The sequence below is a fragment of the Carcharhinus amblyrhynchos genome, chromosome 15, assembly GCF_965287045.1.
Source record: "Carcharhinus amblyrhynchos chromosome 15, sCarAmb.v2.hapA, whole genome shotgun sequence".
NCBI lineage: Eukaryota > Metazoa > Chordata > Chondrichthyes > Carcharhiniformes > Carcharhinidae > Carcharhinus > Carcharhinus amblyrhynchos.
The window spans coordinates 1,991,296-2,012,632 of record NC_137338.1 but is presented as its reverse complement, the minus strand read 5'-3'; the positions used below and the strand labels follow the sequence as shown (position 1 = coordinate 2,012,632).

Sequence of the window (21,337 nt, the reverse complement as noted above, 5' to 3'; positions counted from 1 at the left end):
CCAGACTGATAAATACGTCAGGATCTCTGCATTCTATCAATGCAAGCCTCTTGTGCATTTCTGATTTTAATCACCCCACCATTGGTACTTGCTCCTTCCATTGTTTAGGCCTTCAAAGCTTAGGAATTCTCCCCCTGGGTGACACAGTGACAAGCATGCTGCCTCACAGAGCCAAGGACCCAGACTCGATTCCCAGCTTGGGTTACTGTCTGTGTGGGTTTCCACTGGGTGCTCCGGTTTCCTGCCACAGTCCAAAGATGTGCAGTTTAGGGACTGGCCATACTAAATTGCCCTCAGTGCCAGGGGGATAGCTAGAGAAAATGTATGGGGTTATGGAGATAGGGCCTGGTTGGGATTGTAGTCGGTGCAGACTTGATGGGCTGAATCACCTCCATCTGCATTGTAACATTCTAAATTCTCCACCTCACTCTTCTCTGACAAGACATTCTTTAAAACCCACCATGTTATCCAACCTTTTCACCACATTTCCTAGTATCTCCTTTTCTGACCTGGTGTCAAATTGTGTTTGATAGCGTTCCTATTAAGTCTCTTGGGGCATTTTACTTTGTTAAGTTTGCTATATAATGCAAGCAATATTGTAACTTTGTTATATCACTAAACGAGCTAAGCTCTCACCATTTAGACTGGAACTCAGAAGATGCATTTTCTGGCAAGGGAGTCGTTAGGTAAAAATGATTGTCACCGAAAGCAATTTGCACGGTGTTGATTTAATTCTTCAAAACAAAAAGGAACTGAATAACTGTCCGATAAGGAAAGAGAATTTATGTTGATGCAAGTAAACAAAGAACTTGTATTTCTAACACAAATCCTAAAGTACTTTACAGCTGAAAAAATACTTTGTGAATTGCACTCACTGTGGTGATGTAGGAAATATGGCAGCCAATTTACACACAGCAAACTCCAACAAACAAAAATGTTTATAGTGTTGCTGAGTGCAGAGGAGGTTCACTAGGCTGATACCGGAGATGAGGGGGTTCGACTATGAAGAGAGACTAAATAGACTGGGTCTGTACTCACTGGAGTTTAGAAGGATGAGGGGGGATCTTATAGAGACGTATAAGATAATGAAAGGGATAGATAGGGTAGAGAGATTCTTCCCGCTCAGAAAGGACAGCAGGACTAGAGGGCACAGCCTCAAGATAAGGGGGGGGGGGAGGGTGCAGTTTAGAACAGAGTTGAGGAGGAACTTCTTCACTCAAAGGATGCTGAATCTCTGGAATTCTCTGCCCGTTGAAGTGGTGGAGGCTGCCTCGCTAAATATATTTAAGTCACGGGTAGATAGGTTTTTGGTAGGCAAGGGAATTAAGGGTTATGGGGAGAAAGTGGGAAAGTGGAACTGAGCCACTTCAGATCAGCCATGATCTTATTGAATGGCGGGGCAGGCTCGAAGGGCTAGATGGCCTACTTCTGCTCCTATTGCTTATGTTCTTATGATTTAACATGAATCGTGGCCATGCCACTGAGGAGAAGTCCCTGTTGTTTTTGAATAGTAGAATGGAATCACTGTCCTACAGCTGAAGGGACAAACTGGGCCTCAGTTTAAAGTCTCGTTTGACACACAACATCTCAGTCTGGCACTGGAAGCATCAGCCTTGATTTTTGTTCTGAAGTACTTGGAATGGAGTTTGAACCCAGAACATTCGGACCCAGCGGTGAGAGTGCAGCTAAATGAGTATGTTTGACAAGTGATGTACTTTAATGATCAAATATTGCTTGGATATCACAGAAATGAGGGCAAAAAAACAAGTTAAAGTCATTAGAAGCAAGCATAGGTTTACAGCTCTGGCACTCAACATTAAAATATACGATCTTCAGACCTTAAGGAACACTCCACAATCCTCTCATACTGCAGGAAAACCAGCAATAAGATTTGATTTGATTATTATTGTCACATGTATTAGCATATAGTGAAAAGTATTGTTTTTTGAGCACTATACAGACAAAACATACCATTCATCAAGGAGGAAAGGAGAAATGCAGAATATAGTGTTCCAGTCACAGCTGGGGTGCAGAGAAAGATCAACTTAATACGAGGTAGGCCATTCAAAAGTCTGACACCAGCAGGGAAGAAACTGTTCGTGAGTCGGTTGGTATGTGTCCTCAGACTTCTCTATCTTTTTCCCGACGGAAGAAGATGGAAGAGAGAATGTCCGCGCTGTGTGGGGTCCTTAATTATATTGGCTGCTTTTCCAAAGCAGCGTCAATGGAATGGAGGCTGGTTTGACTGATGGATTGGGCTACATTCACAACCCTTTGTAGCTTCTCGGGGTCTCTGGCAGAACAAGAACCATACCAAATTGTGATACAATCAGAAAGAATGTTTTCTCTGGTGCGTCTGTAAATGTTGATGAGAGACGTCGCAGACATGCCAAATTTCCTTAGTCTTCTGAGAAAGTAGAGGTGTTGGTGGGCTTTCTTAACTATAGCATCAGCATAGGGGGATCAGGACAGGTTGGTGATGATCTGGACACCTAAAAACTTGGAAGCTCTCAACCCTTTCTATTTCATCCCCACTGACGTACACAGGGGCATATCCTCCACTACGCTTCCGGAAATCAATGACGACCTCCTTTGTTTTATGGACATTGAAGGAGAGATTATTCACAAGATTTTCTATCTCTTTTCTGTACTCTGCCTCATCATTGTTTGAGGTCTGACCCACTAAATTGGTGTCATCAGCAAACTTGAAAACCGAGTTGAAGGGGAATTTGACCACACACTCATAGGTATATGGGTATAGTAAGGGGCTGAGGACACAGCCTTGTGGGACACCAGTGATGATCGTGGAGAAGGTGCCTGTTATACAGGTATTGGTGACAGCACATCTGGAGCACTATCTACAGCATTGATTTCATTATTTAAGGAAAGTTGTAAAAGCATTGGAAGCAGTTCAGAGAAGATTTACTGGATTAATACCAGGAAAGGATAGACAGGGTCAGCTTGCATTCTTACTGATTACAGTTGGTGGGTTAGGAAGTTCAGGATCCAGTTGCAGAGTGGGGGGGACGAGCCCTTGGACATGGATTTTGGAAAGGAGGTTCGTAGGAACAATGGTGTTGAAGGCTGAGCCTTCAACAGGAGTCTGACATTGGTGCCTTTGTTATCTAGGTGTTCCAGAGTTGAGTGCCAGGCCAGCGAGATGGTGTCTGCCATGGACTTGTTGGGCGTAGGTGAACTGTAGTGGACCCAGGCAACCTGGGAGGCTGGGAATTAATTTGTGCCATGATTATCCTTTCGAAGCACTTCAAAATGACGTATGTCAGAGGACAAGATGATAGTCATTGAGGGATGAAGGTCCTCTTCTTGAAGGAGATATGAACTTCAGATTGGTGTAGAGAAGGATTGAAGATGTTTACGAATATCCCCACCTTTAAGATGAGAACACCATTACCTCGAGAGCTTGCGGAATTGGTTGGCTGGTGTTCGGTGTGGAAGTATAGTATTATTTCACATTTTATTTACTTCTGACAAAGACCATGGTGCAACTGACTTGAATTTTCTTCTCAAAAGTATTTTTTGCCTCAGTGATGATAATATACATCAGCTTTTGAAACACAGGGTTTCCTCTCAGCATTAATCATGGTAAGAACAGGGGATCATAGAACTGCATCACCTTTCATATTGCAATAACAAAATGTATCAAAGGTTATTTTCAACAAAGCTATGGCTCAGTGCAAACAATGATTGGAAATAACAGTATGGTGTGAAAAAACATGGAACCTCTCATCTCAGTTGGCAACTGCATGGTCATAAAATACTGGAGTGTTGTATCTATCAGGAAATTGACTACAAAAGTAGTTTATAAAAATATACCAGGTAAGAAATTGGACACATTAATACCTACTGAGCCAGGGTGCTTACATGTGCCTGCATAACTCCAAAGTGGCGCAAAGGTAGATAGGAAAGTAAGTTGTGAAGAGGACATAAGGAGCTTGCAAGGGTGGGCAAAGATCTGGCAAGTGGAATACAATGTGGAAAAAGGTGAAATTGTCCATTTTGGCAAAACAGATTTTAAAAAATGCACACTATTCAAATAATGGAAGACTGCAAAGATCCAAGATGCAGAGGGACCTGGATGTCTTGGTGCATGAACTGCAAAAGGTTAATATGAAGGTGCAGCAAGTGGAGTACTGTGTGCAGTTTTGGTCGCCGTACTTACACAAGGATATTTTGGCCTTGGAGGGAGTGCAGAGGACGTTTACTAGGCTGATACCGGAGTTGAGGGGCTTGAGCTATGAAGAGAGGCTGAAGAAACTAGGCTTGTACTCGTTAGAGTTTAGAAGAATGAGGGGAGATCTCATTGAGACGTATAAGATGATGAATGGGATGGATAGGATAGAGGTGGAGAGACTCTTCCCACTCAGAAAGGACAGTAGGACTAGGGGGCACAGCCTCAAGATAAAGGGGTGGCGGTTTAGAACGGAGTTGAGGAGGAGCTTCTTCACTCAAAGGGTGGTGAATCTCTGGAATTCTCTGCCCGTTGAGGTGGCGGAGGCTGCCTCGCTAAATATTTTTAAGATGCGGGTTGATGGGTTTTTGATAAGCGAGGGGATTAAGGGTTATGGGGAGAGGGCGGGAATGTGGAACTGAGCCACGACAGATCAGCCATGATCTTATTGAATGGCGGGGCAGGCTCAAAGGGCTAGATGGCCTACTCCTGCTCCTATTTCTTATGTTCTTATGAGCAGATCTAATGGGGTACATCGATACATAGACAACAGGAGGAGTAGATCTTTCAGCCTTTTGAACCTGCTCCACCATTCATTTTGATAGTGTTTGATCATTGAATTCAATATCCTGATCCTGCCTTCCTTCTTATTGCCTTTGATCCCTTTGGCCCCAAGAGCTACGTCAAATTGCTTCTTGAAATCACACAACGGTTTGGCCACAACTACTTTCTACGGTAGTGAATTCCACACATTCACCACTCTTTGGATCCTATTCTTATACTCTAATCCTCTGGCTATGAAGGTCAACATACTGCTGCTGTTTATTGCACGGGGAATTGAATACAACAGCGGGAAGTTATGCTCCTGTTAAACAGGTATTGGTGATATCACAGCTGGAGCACTGTCTACAGCACTGGTTTCATTATTTAAGGAAAGACGTAAAAGAATTGGAAGCAGTTCAGAGATTTACTGGATTAATACCAGGAAAGGATATACAGGGTCAGCTTGTATCTGCTAGAGTTAGAAGGGAAGAGATGCCTCGACCGCAACACACAATATACTGAGGGGCCTTGACAGGAATAATGTAGAAAAGATGTTTTCTCTTGTGTGAGAATCTAGAACTAGGTCAATGTTTAAAAATAAGGGGTCACCCATTTAAGACAGATATGAGGATTTTTTTCCTCTGAAAAAGTTGTGGGGCTTTCGAATTCTCTTCATCAAAAGAAAATTGAGGCAGAATCTTCGCATATTTTTAAGGAAGAAATTGACAGATTCTCAATAAGCAAGGGGTGAAAGGTTAGAGGTTAGATAGGAATGTGAAGCTGAGGTTAAAATGAGGGCCATGTGACATACTGCTCCTGATTCAGATGTTTGTTTGTTTACAGTTGTGGAGTGGTGTGGGTGCATCCACCGGAAGTGTGCAGAGCAAACAGACCATGATGGCAATCACTGCATGGTACTATTTGATACTAGTGGTGCCATTTCGGAGATCCACGTTCCATCCAATAATCTCTTAACCTTGTACTGTTGAGCATAAGCTCAGCAAAAGGAATGACTGGTCGTGTTATTCTGACTGCTTCCATGATTCTACAAGCACTGGGGCTTTCCATAGCTGTTTCAAGTTGCAAAGATTGGCAGGGAGCGATGTGCCAGATAAGAAATGACTTTTCGCTGACTTCAAGGCTTCTGCAAAAACAAGTTGCTCTCACACGAGTTCACTCATAATGCAGCACGATGTGAAGAATGAGCAGGGATTACCCTGAGCAGGACCAACCGCTGGAACAGATAGAAGTCTCACAACACCAGGTTAAAGTCCAACATGCTTATCTGGTAGCACAAGCTTTCGGAGCACTGCTCCTTCATCAGGTGACTCACCTACATAAGAAATAGGAGCAGGAGTAGGCCATCTAGCCCTTCGAGCCTGCCCTGCCATTCAGTAAGATCATGGCTGATCTGAAGTGGCTCAGTTCCACTTTCCCACTTTCTCCCCATAACCCTTAATTCCCTTGCCTACCAAAAACCTATCTACCTGTGACTTAAATATATTTAGCGAGGTAGCCTCCACCACTTCAACGGGCAGAGAATTCCAGAGATTCACCACCCTTTGAGTGAAGAAGTTCCTCCTCAACTCCGTTCTAAACTGCTCCCCCCTTATCTTGAGGCTGTGTCCTCCAGTCCTGCTGTCCTTTCTGAGCGGGAAGAATCTCTCTACCTCGACCCTATCCATCCTCTTCATTATCTTATACGTCTCTATAAGATCCCCCCTCATCCTTCTAAACGAGTACAAACACAGTCTATTCAGCCTCTCTTCATAGTCCAACCTCCTCATCTCCCCTGTCTATCAGAAACCTATCTACCCGTGACTTAAATATATTTAGCGAGGCAGCCTCCACCACTTCAACGGGCAGAGAATTCCAGAGATTCACCACCCTTTGATTGAAGAAGTTCCTCTTCAACTCCGTTGTAAACTGCCCCCCCGCCTTATTTTGAGGCTGTGCCCTCTAGTTCTGCTATCATTTCTAAGCGGGAAGAATCTCTCTACCTCTACCCTATCTAACCTTTCCATTAACTTGTAAGTCTCCATAAGATCCCTCCTCAGCCTTCTAAACTCTAATGAGTACAGACCCAGTCTATTCAATCTCTCTTCATAAGCTAACCCCCTCATTTCTGGTATCAACCTGGTGAACTTTCTTCAGCCTGGTGAACCTGATAAAGGGGCAGTGCTCAGGAAGCTTGTGCTACCAAATAAACTTGTTGGACATTAACCTGGTGTTATGAGACTTCTTCCTGTTCCCACCCCAGTCCAATATTGGCATCTACACATCAAAACTACTGGAAGAGTGAGGTGAAGGAGAGAAGAATGTCTTAGCAAGATATATCCACCTAGGGTGTTCGGGAATCAATTCCCCCTATCTGAACCTCAACCGTGAACAGTGAAGAGACAAAGATGACCTTTGAGGACAGTATCCAGCAGCTCTGGACTTAGAAGGACAGACTTTAGGCTGAATGAGAAGCAACAGTCTGGTTGACTGATCGGCTGACCTGCAAAGTGAACATACTGGTAAACTGGTAAAGGTGAGAGAATAAATACCATCATCTTTGGAGAGGGCAGCAGGATTATGCACAAGAAAGCCACTGTCACACATTCTCCACAATCCTAGCAAACTGTCGCAGCACAGATATTTGCACTCCATTAGCCCCTTGGCACTAATACATTGATTAAAACCATGATCTGCATGTGGAGAGATAATGAGCATGAGTGGGTTCCAACCAGGGCAAGGACGACACCGACATCAGCTTCCCTTCCCCTAAGTGATGGCTTAGTGGCATTATCACTAGACTATTAATCCAGAAACTCAACTTATGTTCTGGGGACTCAGTTCAAATCCAGCCACGGCAGATGGTGAAATTTGAATTAAATAACAAATATCTGGAATTAAGAATCTACTGATAACCATGAAACCATTGTCGATTGTTGGAAAAATCCGTTTGGTTCACTAATGCCCTTTAGGGAAGGAAATCTGACATCCTTACCTGGTCTGGCCTAGCCTATATGTGAATCCACAGCTACAACAATGTGGTTAACTCTCAACTGTCCTCCAAGGGTAACTAGGACAATAAGTGCTGGCCAACCAGCATGTCCCAGAAATAAAAACAAAAACATCTTAAATCACATTTATGATGGCAGCAGTCTGACATTGGCTTACTGCTGCCTGAATTTTCACAGTAGTATTCACAATGTTAGATGGCTGCGTTGTGCTACAGTGGAAACTACAAAATTACCCCCAAACACTGCATCATGGATGGGTCTGTGAGCAGATGGACAAACGTGGCCATGACTTCAATAGGGAAAAATGGGCTCTGAGCTTTGAACAAATCTCTATGCCAAGTTGGTATTGGACTCGTCTGTGATCCATGACAGTGACAGCATTCTTTTGGGCAGGCTTTCCAATGCCCCAACCATCATTCATCAGCATTCACCTAAATGAAGTAACTTGTCAAACATCTTGCTGCCTTCATAAACCTGTTTAATAGATAAAAGCCCAATATTTAAGGGTCGGTTCCCTCTCAGTACACAGGCATCAGTTGTATTTTTGAGCTCCTCCCACCTTTTTTTCACTAAACTCAGTCTGCTTTGCTTCTCCCAATTTCCCGTGCTTCCCTCCTCCTCCTCCACTTCAACCATTGGCAAATCCTCTGGCTTTGTGCACATCTTTTCTCTAATTTCTTTCATTATTGCCTCCTTTTGTCTTGTTGCATTGTCACCTCTTGTCATTTAATCATCTTCTGTCCTCTACATTCTGGTAAATTTATATAATTAAAGAGCCTGAATAATGGGGGAGAATTTTTTTTTGACTCGAACATAATAGGCTATTTTCCTATTGTAAAAATGTCAGGGATAATCCTGTACTCCTCGTACTGTAATCCTCTGCACTTGCACACATGCTGCAGATGGAAAGGGAGCCCTCAAATAAATAGTGCCAGTGTTCTCAATCAGCCTTTACATCTGCATGAATATACTGGGCTTGTCACAAAGCCACAAAGAGAGCACAGGATTGCTGCTTAAAGAAAAATTCAAATCAATAACAATCTCGTAATCTTCGGTAACTCCATTGAAAACCCATTGAATTTTTATAAGATTTTCTAAGTAGCTGTAGCAATGAAAAGAATGAGGAAACATGTGCTTTGTTATATTCATTTGTTTCAATTCATTGAGTCAAAAGGCAGGGATAAACCATTTCCTGGGCAACTGTGTACTGCTAACAGATCCTCACAACTCAACTAGATGGCACTAGCCAGCTCAGTAACACAAGGTGCAGGAGATATACTGACTGCTCATTTCCCCAACCGGATTCCTGATCCCTGGCATATGGAAGTTGCAAAATCAGGCCATTCCAGTTCATAGAATCCCTACAGTGCAGAAGGAGGCCATTTGGCCCATCAAGTCGACACCAACTACAATCCCACCCATGCCCTATCCCCATAATGCAATGCATTTACCCTAACTGGTCCCCCTGATGCTAAAGGGCAATTTTAGCATGGCCAATCCACCTAACCCGCACATCTTTGGACTGTGGGAGGAAACCAGAGCACACAAAGGAAACCCACACAATCTTGGGGAGAATGTGCAGACTCCACACAGGTCCAAGCCAGGAATCAGCGCTGTGAGGCACTGAGTGCTAACCATTGTGCCACCCCACTCCTGCTGAAAGATTCAAGAATGCAATGCAAAAAGCAAAAGAATAAAATTTACATTTGCATGGTGCGTTAGAGAACTTCAGGACATCGGCTTCACAGCCACTGGAGTATTATGTTAAACTTAGTCACCGGGTGACTGTCTGAGGGTGAGAAAGGAAGTAGGGGAGCTCATCATCCATGCCCTAACTGTAATCTTTCACAATTCCCAAGATTTAGGAGTTGCTCCCTAGGTTGGAACATTGCTCACGTCACTCTGCTTTTAAGAAGGGTGAAAAAAAATCCAGGGAATTACAGACCAGTTAGCCTAACATCGGTGGTGGGAAAATTTAGAGAGTCTATGATTATGAAACATAGAAACCAGTTTGAACACAGCGAGCTCACATGCGCAACAATGCAAAAATCAGTTGAGTTATGCTGGTTCAGAGATCAAATACTGACCAGAACACCCTTTTTGTTCACATCATGGGATCTTTTACATTGACCCAAGAGGAGAAGGAGCCTCAGTCTAATGTCTTCTCCGACAGCATGGCTCTCCGACAGTGTGGCACTCCGAAGGCGCGGCGCTGGGGATATCAGCCTAGATTGTGCTCAAATCTCTGGAGTGGAGTTTGAACTTGACAGCAGGACTGCTCCATCCACCAAACTAACTGTGGTCAAGGCAGACAGTTTTAAACAAGAGGTGGGCAATGATTTAGATATGAGGACTCAAGTAAACCGTTCCCTTCCTCAGTGAGGCTGAGGCCGGTTTTGTCATCCCTTCAGCTGATAATTCTGGGTGGCTAGAGATTTGAATCTCAGATTTCCAATCAAAGGAGGCTATCGGGGGAGTCTCTGTGATATCACCGTGGACGCTGCTTCCAGCTTGAAGCTGACCAGGAGACCCTACATTTTCAGCACGCACTGAGGCACTCTGTAGCTATATCAATCTGCAGTGTCAATTCAGAAGGTAAGTAGCCATGTATTTCTAGCTAGATAGGGGTTTCATTAACTCAAGATAGCCACAAAGACTGCACTTTTCCAATCTCTGGTGACTTTTAAAAGGGTTCCTTTTTCATAATTTAGCAGTACCTGTCACTTTTGAGGAGGAAGGAGGCCAATTAGCTTCCAACTCCAATACCTTCTCAACATTTGGCACCAGTAAGCAAAAAAAAAAAATGCAGGATTTCGCAGCAGGAGAAATGTTTTCCTGGCTCCACCAGATTTCAAAGTCTCAAAACATTAGCAGATTCATTAAAAAGAACAGAAAAATCAATAACCTTTACACCATGAACACAACCCTATCTGACCGGCCTATTATGAGGAAATGTTTCTTTGTTTAGATTTCCTTCCCATCCCCCTAATCTGATGCTTTATGTTTAGGCTTGGTTTCATGGCCAACATGAGACTAACACTCCTGTGTACAACCTTGGTGTCACATTTCACCGTGAGGTGAGCTTCTGACCATGTTCTGTGCCATCATGAAGACCAATTATTTCCCTCTCCCTCATTTTGCTCATGCCTCAGCTTATCTGCTATGTTAGTTTGTGCTTGATAACACATTCCTGTCTTGCCTCCCACATGCTATCCGCATAAACTTGAGGTTATTCAAAGCTCTGCTGCCTGTGCCCAAACTTACACCAAGTCCCATTCACCATCATCTCTCTGCTCACTGACTCATAGTGGGTACTGGTTAAACAACTACTGGATCGAAAATTCTTATCCTTGTTTTCAGGTACTGCCAGGACCTCGACCCTTTCTAGCTCTATAATCTCCTCCAGCCCCCGCACTCAGATATTTGCTCTCCCCCAGTCCTGTACTTTTGACTATCCTGGATTTTAATCTCTGCCTTCCTCCAATTTTGGCCTTTTGTCCATCCCCGATTTCCTTTGTGTCTACTACTGGCCATCTTTAGCTGCCTGGGCACGTGAGCTCTAGAATCCCTTACTTATACCTGTCAGCCTCCGTACCTCACTTCCCTCCTTTAAGGTACTCCTTAAAATGTCCTCTTTGACCAAGGTTTTAGCATTCTGCCCTAATATCTGCCAGATGTGGCTTGGAATCAAACTCTGTTTTATAACACACATTACCGTGGAGGGGGCCAGAGCTGAGAAATTACAAGTAGTACATAATTCCAGCAACAACTCACAGTTATATTGTAATTAAAAAGGTCTCAATGAACCCCTCAGGATCATCAAATAAAAATATGTCAGTCTACATAAGGGGATAGGAGGCCAGACCATCACAAACTCAGTTATGGAATAGATTTTACAGGAGGGAAGGTAGAGAGGCTGAAAGTTTAGGTAGAAAATTCCAGAACTTACAGACTGAGGCAGCTGAGGACATGATCATCCACAGAGGGACATAGGAAATGAGGGATGGGGAAAAAGGAAAGAATTGGAGGAAAGCAGAGATCACAAAGGGGTTGTATGTCTGATGGAGATTACAGGGATTGGGAGGAGCAAGAAGTCTCACAACACCAGGTTAGAGTCCAACAGGTTTATATGGGATCACGAGCTTTCGGAGCACTGCTTCGTCATCAGGTGAGTGGAGGAGCAGTGCTCTGAGGACTCATGATTCCAAATAAAGCCGTTGGACTTTAACTTGGTGTTGTGAGACTTCTTACTGCGCCCACTCCTGTCCAACGCCAGCATCAGGGATTGGGAGGAGCAAGATCATAGAGTGAGTGAACACAAGGCTGAACATTTTGAATGGGAGATGTTGCTGCACGAGGAGCCAAAGTAGGTTTGTGAACATAAGGTTGATGGGTAAAGAGGAATTTGTGCAAATTCAGATGCACACACATACTTCACGAAGGTGATCAGGAGCAGGTCCTGCAGCAGCTGAATCCAACACTGACTCAGCAAATACTAAGTTCAGCTGACAACCTGTAACATGATTCAGCACAACCCTTTTCTAAACACAGGAAAGAGTCTCACAACACCAGGTTAAAGTCCAACAGGTTTCGTTGATAGCACGAGCTTTCGGAGCACTGCCCCTTCATCAGGTGAGATAATCTGATGGACTTTAACGTGGTGCTGTGAGACTTACTGTGCCCACCCTAGTCCAATGCCGGTATCTCTACATCTTTTTTAAACAAGTTACTGCTTCCTGATGAATGACCAACATTCTTGAACTTACTCTCAAATTTCTCCAACCACCTGTTTTGTTGCAAAGGCTCACTGGTCTGAACTATGATTTCAAGAGCTCCTCCAATGTTAGATCTTCCTACAATCCATCAACTCTTCTGCTGATGATTCTGACAAACTATCTTAACTTCTTTCAGAGCATGTTACCTCACGAAACATTGCAACTTAAACTTCCTTAGCAAAGTGAATCACTGAATCAGCTTCCCATAGACCCAATTCCTTTCCAAACCACATTCTTCAACCATTATCATTATCCACAGACATTCTGGTCACAGCAATGAGCAGAATTATGTTAGTAACCTAATTGTGCAGGAACATTTATCAGATAGTGATCACAACATGATCGAGTTCAGTGTGGCATTTGAAAGCAAAAAGCATGGATCAGCGAACAGAATTTTGGATTTAGTTAAGGCTGACTTCGATAAGATGAGACAGAGACTGTCCGTAGTAACCTGGGAAAAGTTGCTAATAGGTAAAGCAATTGAAGGGTAGTGGGGGATATTTACGGAAACAATGAACGCAATACAGAACCAGTTTATACTCCTGAGAAGGAAAAGCTCCACCACACAGAAAAACTGTCCTGGAGAATGAGAGATAAGGGACAACATTAAACTAAAAGAAAGGGATTACAAAAATGTAAAATACAGCACAGATCCTACCAAATGGGAAAGACAGTAAGACCAGCAAAAGGCCACAAGCTAGCTTATAACAGCTATGAAAAGGGATGTGAAAGGAGACTTGTAAGTTAATAAGAAGAAATGCTATAGTTAAAGGAAAAGCAGGTGGTCAAGAACAACGTATACCCACTAAAAGACTGAAATATTGTAAACAACTTTGGGAAAATGGCAAACATGTTAAATAATTACTTTGCCTCAGTATATACAGCAGGAAAGGGGAGATAGCTTACCAGGCATCCCAATAGTGGATCAGGGACAGGAATTAAGTACAAATCACAGAAGTAAAGTTTTGACACCGAGGAAATTAATGGAAAACTGAAGAGTGACAAATACCCAGGACCAGGTTTCCATCCGAGGGTGTGAAAGGAAGTAGGGAAGCACATCGTCCTCGCCCTAACTATAATCTTTCACAATTCCCAGGATTTAGGAGTTGTCCCCTAGATTGGAACATTGCTCACGTCACTCTGCTTTTAAGAAAGGCGAAAAAAATATCCAGGGAATTACAGACCAACATCGGTGCTGGGAAAATTTAGAGAGTCTATAATCGAGGACAGGAAACTGAACATCTCGAAGATTTTCAGTTAATCAGGCAGAGCCAACGTGGATTCATGACTTGTAGATAATGCCTGATAAAGCTAAGGAATGTCTATGGATGTTGTTTAATGGACTTCCAGAAAGCCTTTGATAAAGTCTCACATACGAGACTGTTAACTAAGGTAGAAAACAATGGAACTGAGCTGAGATGGCTGGGGAATTGGTTGAGTGGCAGGTGACAGAAAGTAGGGATAATGTGTAGGTAGTCAAACTGGCAGCATGTGACTAGTGATGCCCCACAAGGATCAGTGTTGGGGTCTCAACTGTCACAATATTAATAACTCAGATACAGGCGCAGAAAGTCATATATCGTAACTTGCTGAAAACGCAAAGTTAGGCAGTATTGTGGACAGTGTAGATGATAGCACAAAATTACAGAGCGATATTGATAGACCAGGTGAATGGACAAAATGTGGCGGATAGACTTCCAGTCTGAGCTTATTCATTTTGGACCAAAAATGAATAAACCAGAGTATTTTGTAGATATTGTGAAGTTAAATACAGTGGATGTCCAAAGAGACTTGGGGGTTCAGGTGCTGAGATCTTTAAAATGCCACAAACAGGTGCAGAAAATAATCAAGATGGCTAACGGAAAGGATGGCCTTCATATCTAGAAGGCTGGAATATAAAGATGCAGAAGCTGTGCTGCAGCTTTACAAAACCCTGGTTAGACCCACGTGGGAGTCACTGTGAGCAGATCTGGGCACCACAGCTTAGGAAGGATATATTGGTGTTAGAGGGAGTACAGTGGAAGTTTACAGGAATGATACCTGGAATTCAGGGGTTTAACCATGAGGGAAGAGTATACATATTGGACCTGTTTCTCAAGAGTCTAGCATTTAGAAGATTAAGAATTGATCTGATTAAAGTCTTCAAGATATAAACAGGAAAAGGCAAGGTAGATAAAAATAACTATTTCCCCTGGTTGGAAATTCTAGAACTGGGGCATAATCTAAAAATTAGGAAGCATTTCAACCCAAAGCATGGTAGAGGTTTGGAACTCTCTTCCACAATGGAAGTTGATGCTAGATCAGTTGCTACCTTTAAATTCGAGATAGATATGTTTTTGTGAAGCAATGGTATTAAGGGATATGGGTCAAAGGCATGGAGTTAGGCCACAAATCAACCATGAACTCTTTGAACGGGGGAATAGATTTGATGAGCTGAATGGCCTATTCCAATATTCCTGCTAGACAATATAATTGCTGCTCTTTATATTATTTGGACAATGGCATCCGGCTAGCCCTGCTTTGGTTAATACTGCTGCCTCATACCAGGGACTCAGGTTCAATTCCAGCCTTGAGTGACTTTGTGGAGTTTGCATCAGCAGCCAAAATTCGAGTTCCACCTCTATAAACCAGAGAATCCCTCTAGTGAAGGAGGCGGCCATTCGGCCCATCGAGTCAGCCGATGTCTCCTTCTTGGTTACTTTAGAGAAGAGATAGCAGGAAAATGGAACAATAAGGCAATCCTCTTTGCTCATTCCTCTTTTGCAATGTTCTCGTTTTATAAAGAAACAGGAGTAGGATTGGGCCATATGGCGTCCTCCAGATTGCTCCACCAACATAACAGTGAATCTACTTGAACTTGACATTCCTGCCAAACTCCCACAGCCATCTTGCATTCCATTATAGCCCAAAAATCTCTCAATCTCCTAAGGACAGGTGGCAGCGAGGGAAAAGAGTCAGTAAGTGGTGGGATGTGGATGGAGGACAATTGTGGGAGTGAGGGCAGAGGATGCCTGGAGCAGAAACAGTGAGCAGGAGACAACACCCTCGAGAATCCAACAGAACATTTGAGACAGGAGCCTTCAAAACTGCTGGGGTGCTGGGAAGACAATCCTGGGTTGTCAATCTCTCTCACAGATTGTGCCAGGCGACCTTACTCCGCAATCCAGCAGGAGGCCCCAACTTGTAATTCACTGAGAGTTGAGCTGGATCAATGTAAAACAGAGGATCATCAAGGTCGAGGGAGAGAAAGGAATCAGAAAAATTATAATTCAAACAAAGTCATTCTGATTTCACTGTCTCTGAGCAAAACTTTCAAAAACATCCATCTGAAAGAGCCCTTAGAGGATTAATTAGAGAGAGTTACAAAGAATCTGTTCAGTTTCAACAGCAGGATGCTGTCTCCAAGAAAATCTTAACAGAGCTTAGTCAGCTTGGGGTATTTATTATATAAAGTGAAGCGAGAAAAAAAAAGCAAACACTAATGGGCTGCAAAGGACATTTTCAAAATCACTTACTTTGAATAGTTAAAAAGTCGGCTGTCCCACTGCGCGTGAGTGCCACGAGTTCCAGAGTGGAAGAAGCAAGAATCAGTCCCATCAAACATGTTGAGGCCATCCTCTGTGTTCTTCGACGCATGGCTGTGCACGACATCAAGTAGCACAGTCAGTCCCATCGAGTGGGCTGTGTCGACCAGTTCCTTCAGCTCATCAGGAGTCCCAAAGCGGCTGCACACAGACAAAACACAGACAGCATCACCATTATTTTCCCTTTCTATTTGCTTTTTGAGAGTGGCTGATCTTTATTCCTTTTTGGGTCTTTTGCATAAATGTGTTCACAACCAGCCTGTCACCTTTTTATTTTGTGGACCGAAATCAATAAAGAATTAAAAAACGCAAGCAGTGCTAAAAGCCTATAGAAAGTCAATTGCTCACATTATCCTCGCCAGCAAAGCAATGACATTTTCCACTGCATCAGATCAACAAATACCCGCCACACACACTCCCACATTCTAGAATAAAAGCATTCCGAATGCTAACACGTTGAACTTCTGAATCCCAACCAGTTCACTGTGATCACCAGCTAGGCATCAGTCACCCAATCTCCATTCAACTTTCAGGCTCAACTCCCCCATGCTCCCCTCCCTCAAATCACAGAAATTTTACTGAGGTATAAAGGGCTGGCACACAGAAGGGGAATTAAGCACAGCACCACCGACACAGTGATATAGGACAGCACATGACCCACACCCAGGGCTAGTGTGGTGTTGGACAGAGACATGCGTACCAGCCAGCATGGAGACAGCTCTGAGCTTGTACCCAGGGCAGCATGGTGGCACAGTAGTTAGCACTGCTGCCTCACAGGGACCCGGGTTTGATTCCTGGCTTGGGTCACTGTTTGTGTGGAGTTTGCACATTCTCCCTGCATCTGCATGGGTTTCCTCCGGGTGCTCCAGTTTCCTCCCACAGTCCAAAGATGTGCTGGTTAGGTGCATTGGCCATGATAAATTTTCCTCCAGTGTACCCAAACAGGCACCGGGGTGTGGCAATTAAGGTATTTTCACCGTAACTTCACTGCTACGTTAATGTAAGACTATGTGTGACTAATAAATAAATAACTTCAATAAATTTTACTGTGTATTTGTAAATAGTTCTAAGAGTCAATAAAGACTTACAATTTAACCTATAAATGGCAACAAAGACTTATTTAGACCAAATGAACTGTAACCAACACCACACCTACAGCACGAAAGGGGCCATTCAGCCTATTATATCTGCACTGGCTCTTCAAATCAGTTGTTCAATTTAGCTCCCAGTTTTCTCCTTCAGTCTGGCTTTAGATGGCAAGACTTAAGACAGAGGCAGAAGACTGTAGGTTCAAGCCTCTCTCCAGGATCTGAATGGATTCTATAGCGGTTAAAGATTCGACAGCATTTGAAGGGGAGCAAGGGGTTCTCCAGGTGTCCTCATCAAAATACTTCCCGCAATCAACAGGATTATGAAACCATAGTGATGGAATTAAGACACAGGTCAAAGATCTAATTTACTGGGAGATCAGGCTTGAGGAGCTGACTGACTTCCTCCTGTTCCTATACAGCAGACAAGAGTTGAATAACCTACCCATGTTCCTGTTTAACAACTCGTACATCTCATTGCTGCTTGCGCACAAGATGGCAACTGCTATATTTGCCAAATATTAACAATTATTGCATTTCAATAAATTATTCAGCATCTTAGACAAGCAATAGCCCATTCAAAAAGGAAACATTTCATTATTTACCTGCACTTGGTGATAGACTACTTAAAGAATAGCTTTTGCAGTCAGTGTATTTGAAAGACCGATATCAGCTGATAATTGGAAAAAAGTGCCAAGTAACAATACTTTTAATAAATCTAACATCTTCCAGATGTAGCAGACCTAGAAACACCAGAGGGCAAAACTTTGCTCTCTCCAGCAGCCAGCTGGGGAAGTACACAAACTATAAATGGGCTGCTAGCTTTTTCTCACAGCTCACATGGACAGAGAGTGAAAAATTCACACTCAATCACTTCACTTCCCTGATATCCTCACATGCAGAAACAGGGGATGGCGAAGAGTATTGGCATTTATGGAGTATCTGATACACCACTCAAAATCATCTCCAACCCTTCACTCACAATGAATTGCCTGGATATGCAATAGTGCTCACTCTGCCTCCCTCCAACACCAACATACCCGAATTGTAACTTTCCTTTTGATGGTCGTTAGTTGAAGTGGGAATGTTACCCAGGATACTGTGGGAATTACCAGCTCTTTTTCAAAATAGTGCAGTAGGTTCTTTAAATGACCACACACTCGCAAAGAATCACAGAATCACTACAAGGCAGAAGGAGACCATTCAGCCCATCGAGACTGCACTGACAACAATCCCAAATCCAGGCCCTATTTACCCTGCTAATCCTCCAACATTAAGGGGCAATTTAGCATGGCTTATCAACCTAATCTGCACATCTTTGCACTGTGGGAGGAAACTCACGCAGACACAGGGAGAATTTGCAAACTCCACACAGACAGTGACCCAAGCCAGAATTGAAGCAGGGTCCCTGGTGCTGTGAGGCAGCAGTGCTAGCCACTGTGCCAACCTAACATCCTGCGTTAGTGTCTCAATCCCACCTGTAATAAAGAACAGTGAAATATTAGAGAGAGTGAATGAGGGTAGTGTGATTGATATTGCATTTTTGAAATTACAGAAGGAATTTGATCAAGGGCCATTTAATGGATATCCTTACAAAACTGAAGACTACGGGATCATTGGGATTGCGGCTTTGTGGATCCAAAATTGGCTAAGGGAGAGAAGCAGAGAGTAATGATGAATGGATATGGCAGGTGGGGTGAATGGGATCAAAGGTTATGGGTTGAAAGCAGGATTAGGCTATCGAGTTGGATGATCAGAATGATCATGAAGAATGGCAGAGCAAGCTCGAAGGGCCAAATGGCCTTCTGCTCTGATCTTCTCTCTTTCTATGTTCTTTTACAAACTTGGGTTGGGGAAGTAGTGATCTGCAGAAAACAGAATTTCAAATTTTATAAGAGGAAACACAGAAATGGCAGAGTAGCAAACATCAGGAGGGCAATGGACATATAAAATTAGATCTCTGAAGAGGCAAGACAAGTTGAGATGGCTGATAAACGGGGGTATGAAATCCTTGGTATTATCAATAGAGGAAAAATGTACAAAAGTAAAAAAGTTTTAAATGTTGTTAAAATGTTGGTTAGAATCTATCTGCAGTTTTGCAACTAATCTTACCTCAGGAAAGATATCAAGGCCTTGGAGGGAGTGCACAGGAGATTTACTATAATGATACCAGGGATGAAAGACTCCAGTTAACTGGAGAGATCAGAGAAGCTGGAGTTGTTTTTTCTGGCACAGAGAAGATTTGGGGAAGTGTATTCAAAAATCATGAAGGATCTTGATTAAAAAAAATCGGAATAAACTGGAGCGGTGATGGGATCGGGAACCAGAGGACACAAATGTAAGGCAATTGACAAAAAAAGCCAAGATAAAGGGATTTTTTTTGGTTTAAAGCTGCAAGTTGGTGTGACCTGGATTGTACTTCCAGAATTAGTGATGGAAGCAGATTCAACATCATGAGGCTATGACCCTTAATGTTTGAAAAAAAATGATCGTCAACTTGCAATTGACTAGAAATTTTGCTTTTTGAAATGAGACCAAACAATCTACTTAAAAATGCAAGACCACCTTCCAAGGTGAAGCTGAAAGCCAAATGAGCCACCTTGAGGGGATTATGAACAGAGAGGTACTTCCTAAAATTCAGGCATCTATCGAAACCCATCACTAAGGAAAAGACATTGAAATGCAAAGTGTTGGATATTGAAACAATGGCTGCCACAGACAAACCCCTTAGAAATACACAATGGTTGAAATATAACAGGCCAGGTTGCAGTCACTGCAGAGACATTGCAAGAACGTTTTCAGGACTGTATGCTGATCTCTCTCTCGCTCTTTCTTCTGGAACAAGTGTATAACTGGATTTAGAAGCCAACTACCAGTGAACCGAGATCTTGTAATAACTGCAGCACCTTCATCATCTGCCCGCATCCAAAATAACAATAAATCCAAAGTGGCCACAACGTTTAAAAATCTACACTTCCAAAATAGTCAAAGGATACTTAAATGTATAACTTTTTTTATTGAATTCAACTTCTCTTATTTCTGATGACATCTGTACATGTGCGTGTGGGTGACATTGTGTTTTTATTTTTTCCCCTCATGTTTAGTGGTTAATAAACTTGCTCTTTCTTTGACTTAAGAAAACCTTGTTTGATTGGCTCCGGATTGATCACAGCTTAAATTGACAAATACATTTGGATTCAGCAAAGATATATCCACATGAAAAAGAAACAAAGCTTTGTTGTGACCAGTCAAGGAGGTTGAATAGAGGGGAGCATGTTCACACTTCTTACTTGTCATAACTTCCAAAACTGAATTGGATAAATACTTGAAAGGAAAAAAATTGAAGAACTATGGGGAAAGAACAGGCGAGTATGATTATTTAGACAGCTCTCTCAAAGAACTGACATAGGCACAGTGGGCAAAATACCTACAGTCTGTGTTCGACACATCAAAACTAGCAGCAAGAATAGGCTATCCGGCCCTTCGAGCCCATTGCGCCACTCAATATGGTCATGACTAATCTTCTATCTCAATGCCATATTCCCACTTTCTCCCCATCCCATTCGATGCCTTTAAAATCTAAAAACTTATACCTATCTCTGCCTTGAATACATTCAGTGATTTGGCCTCCACCGTCTTCTATAGTAAACAATTCACTACCATTTGGGTGAAGAAAGTTTTCCTTGTCTGAGTCCTAAATAGTCTACCCTGTATCCTGAGACTGCGTCCCCTGGTTCCAGATTCACCAGCCAGGAAAAACATCCTCCCTCAATCTCGACTGTCCAGGCCTATTAGAATTTTATATGTTCCAATCAGATCTCTTCTCATCCTTTTAAGTTCTAGTGAATACAGGCCCAGTCGAACCAATATCTCCTAATAGGAGAATGTCGCCAACCCTCCTGTATCAATCTAATGAACTTCCTACCTAAGAAAGGACATACTTATCGTAGAGGGAATGCAGTGGGAGACCAAACTGCAAATAACACTCCAGGTCAGCATAAGGGGAGGTGGTGACATAATGATATTGTCCCTAGATTAGTAATCCAGAGACCCTGGTCAAGATCTGGGGACCTGGGTTTAAATCGCACCATGGCGCATGATGATATTTTAATTCAATAAAAATGTGGAAATAAGGGTCTACTGAAGACGA

At 42.9% G+C, this 21,337-nt stretch overlaps 1 protein-coding gene across 2 annotated transcripts in view; it reads right to left on the bottom strand.

Annotated features, from left to right (window-relative positions):
- Positions 1-21,337, bottom strand: part of gbe1b (glucan (1,4-alpha-), branching enzyme 1b) — a 509,684-nt gene that overhangs the window by 206,179 nt on the left and 282,168 nt on the right. For both annotated transcript variants that reach the window (XM_080203341.1, XM_080203342.1), the window contains exon 7: positions 16,031-16,240. In XM_080203341.1, the coding sequence (XP_080059467.1) occupies positions 16,031-16,240 (210 nt within the window). The remainder of the gene's footprint in view (positions 1-16,030; positions 16,241-21,337) is intronic.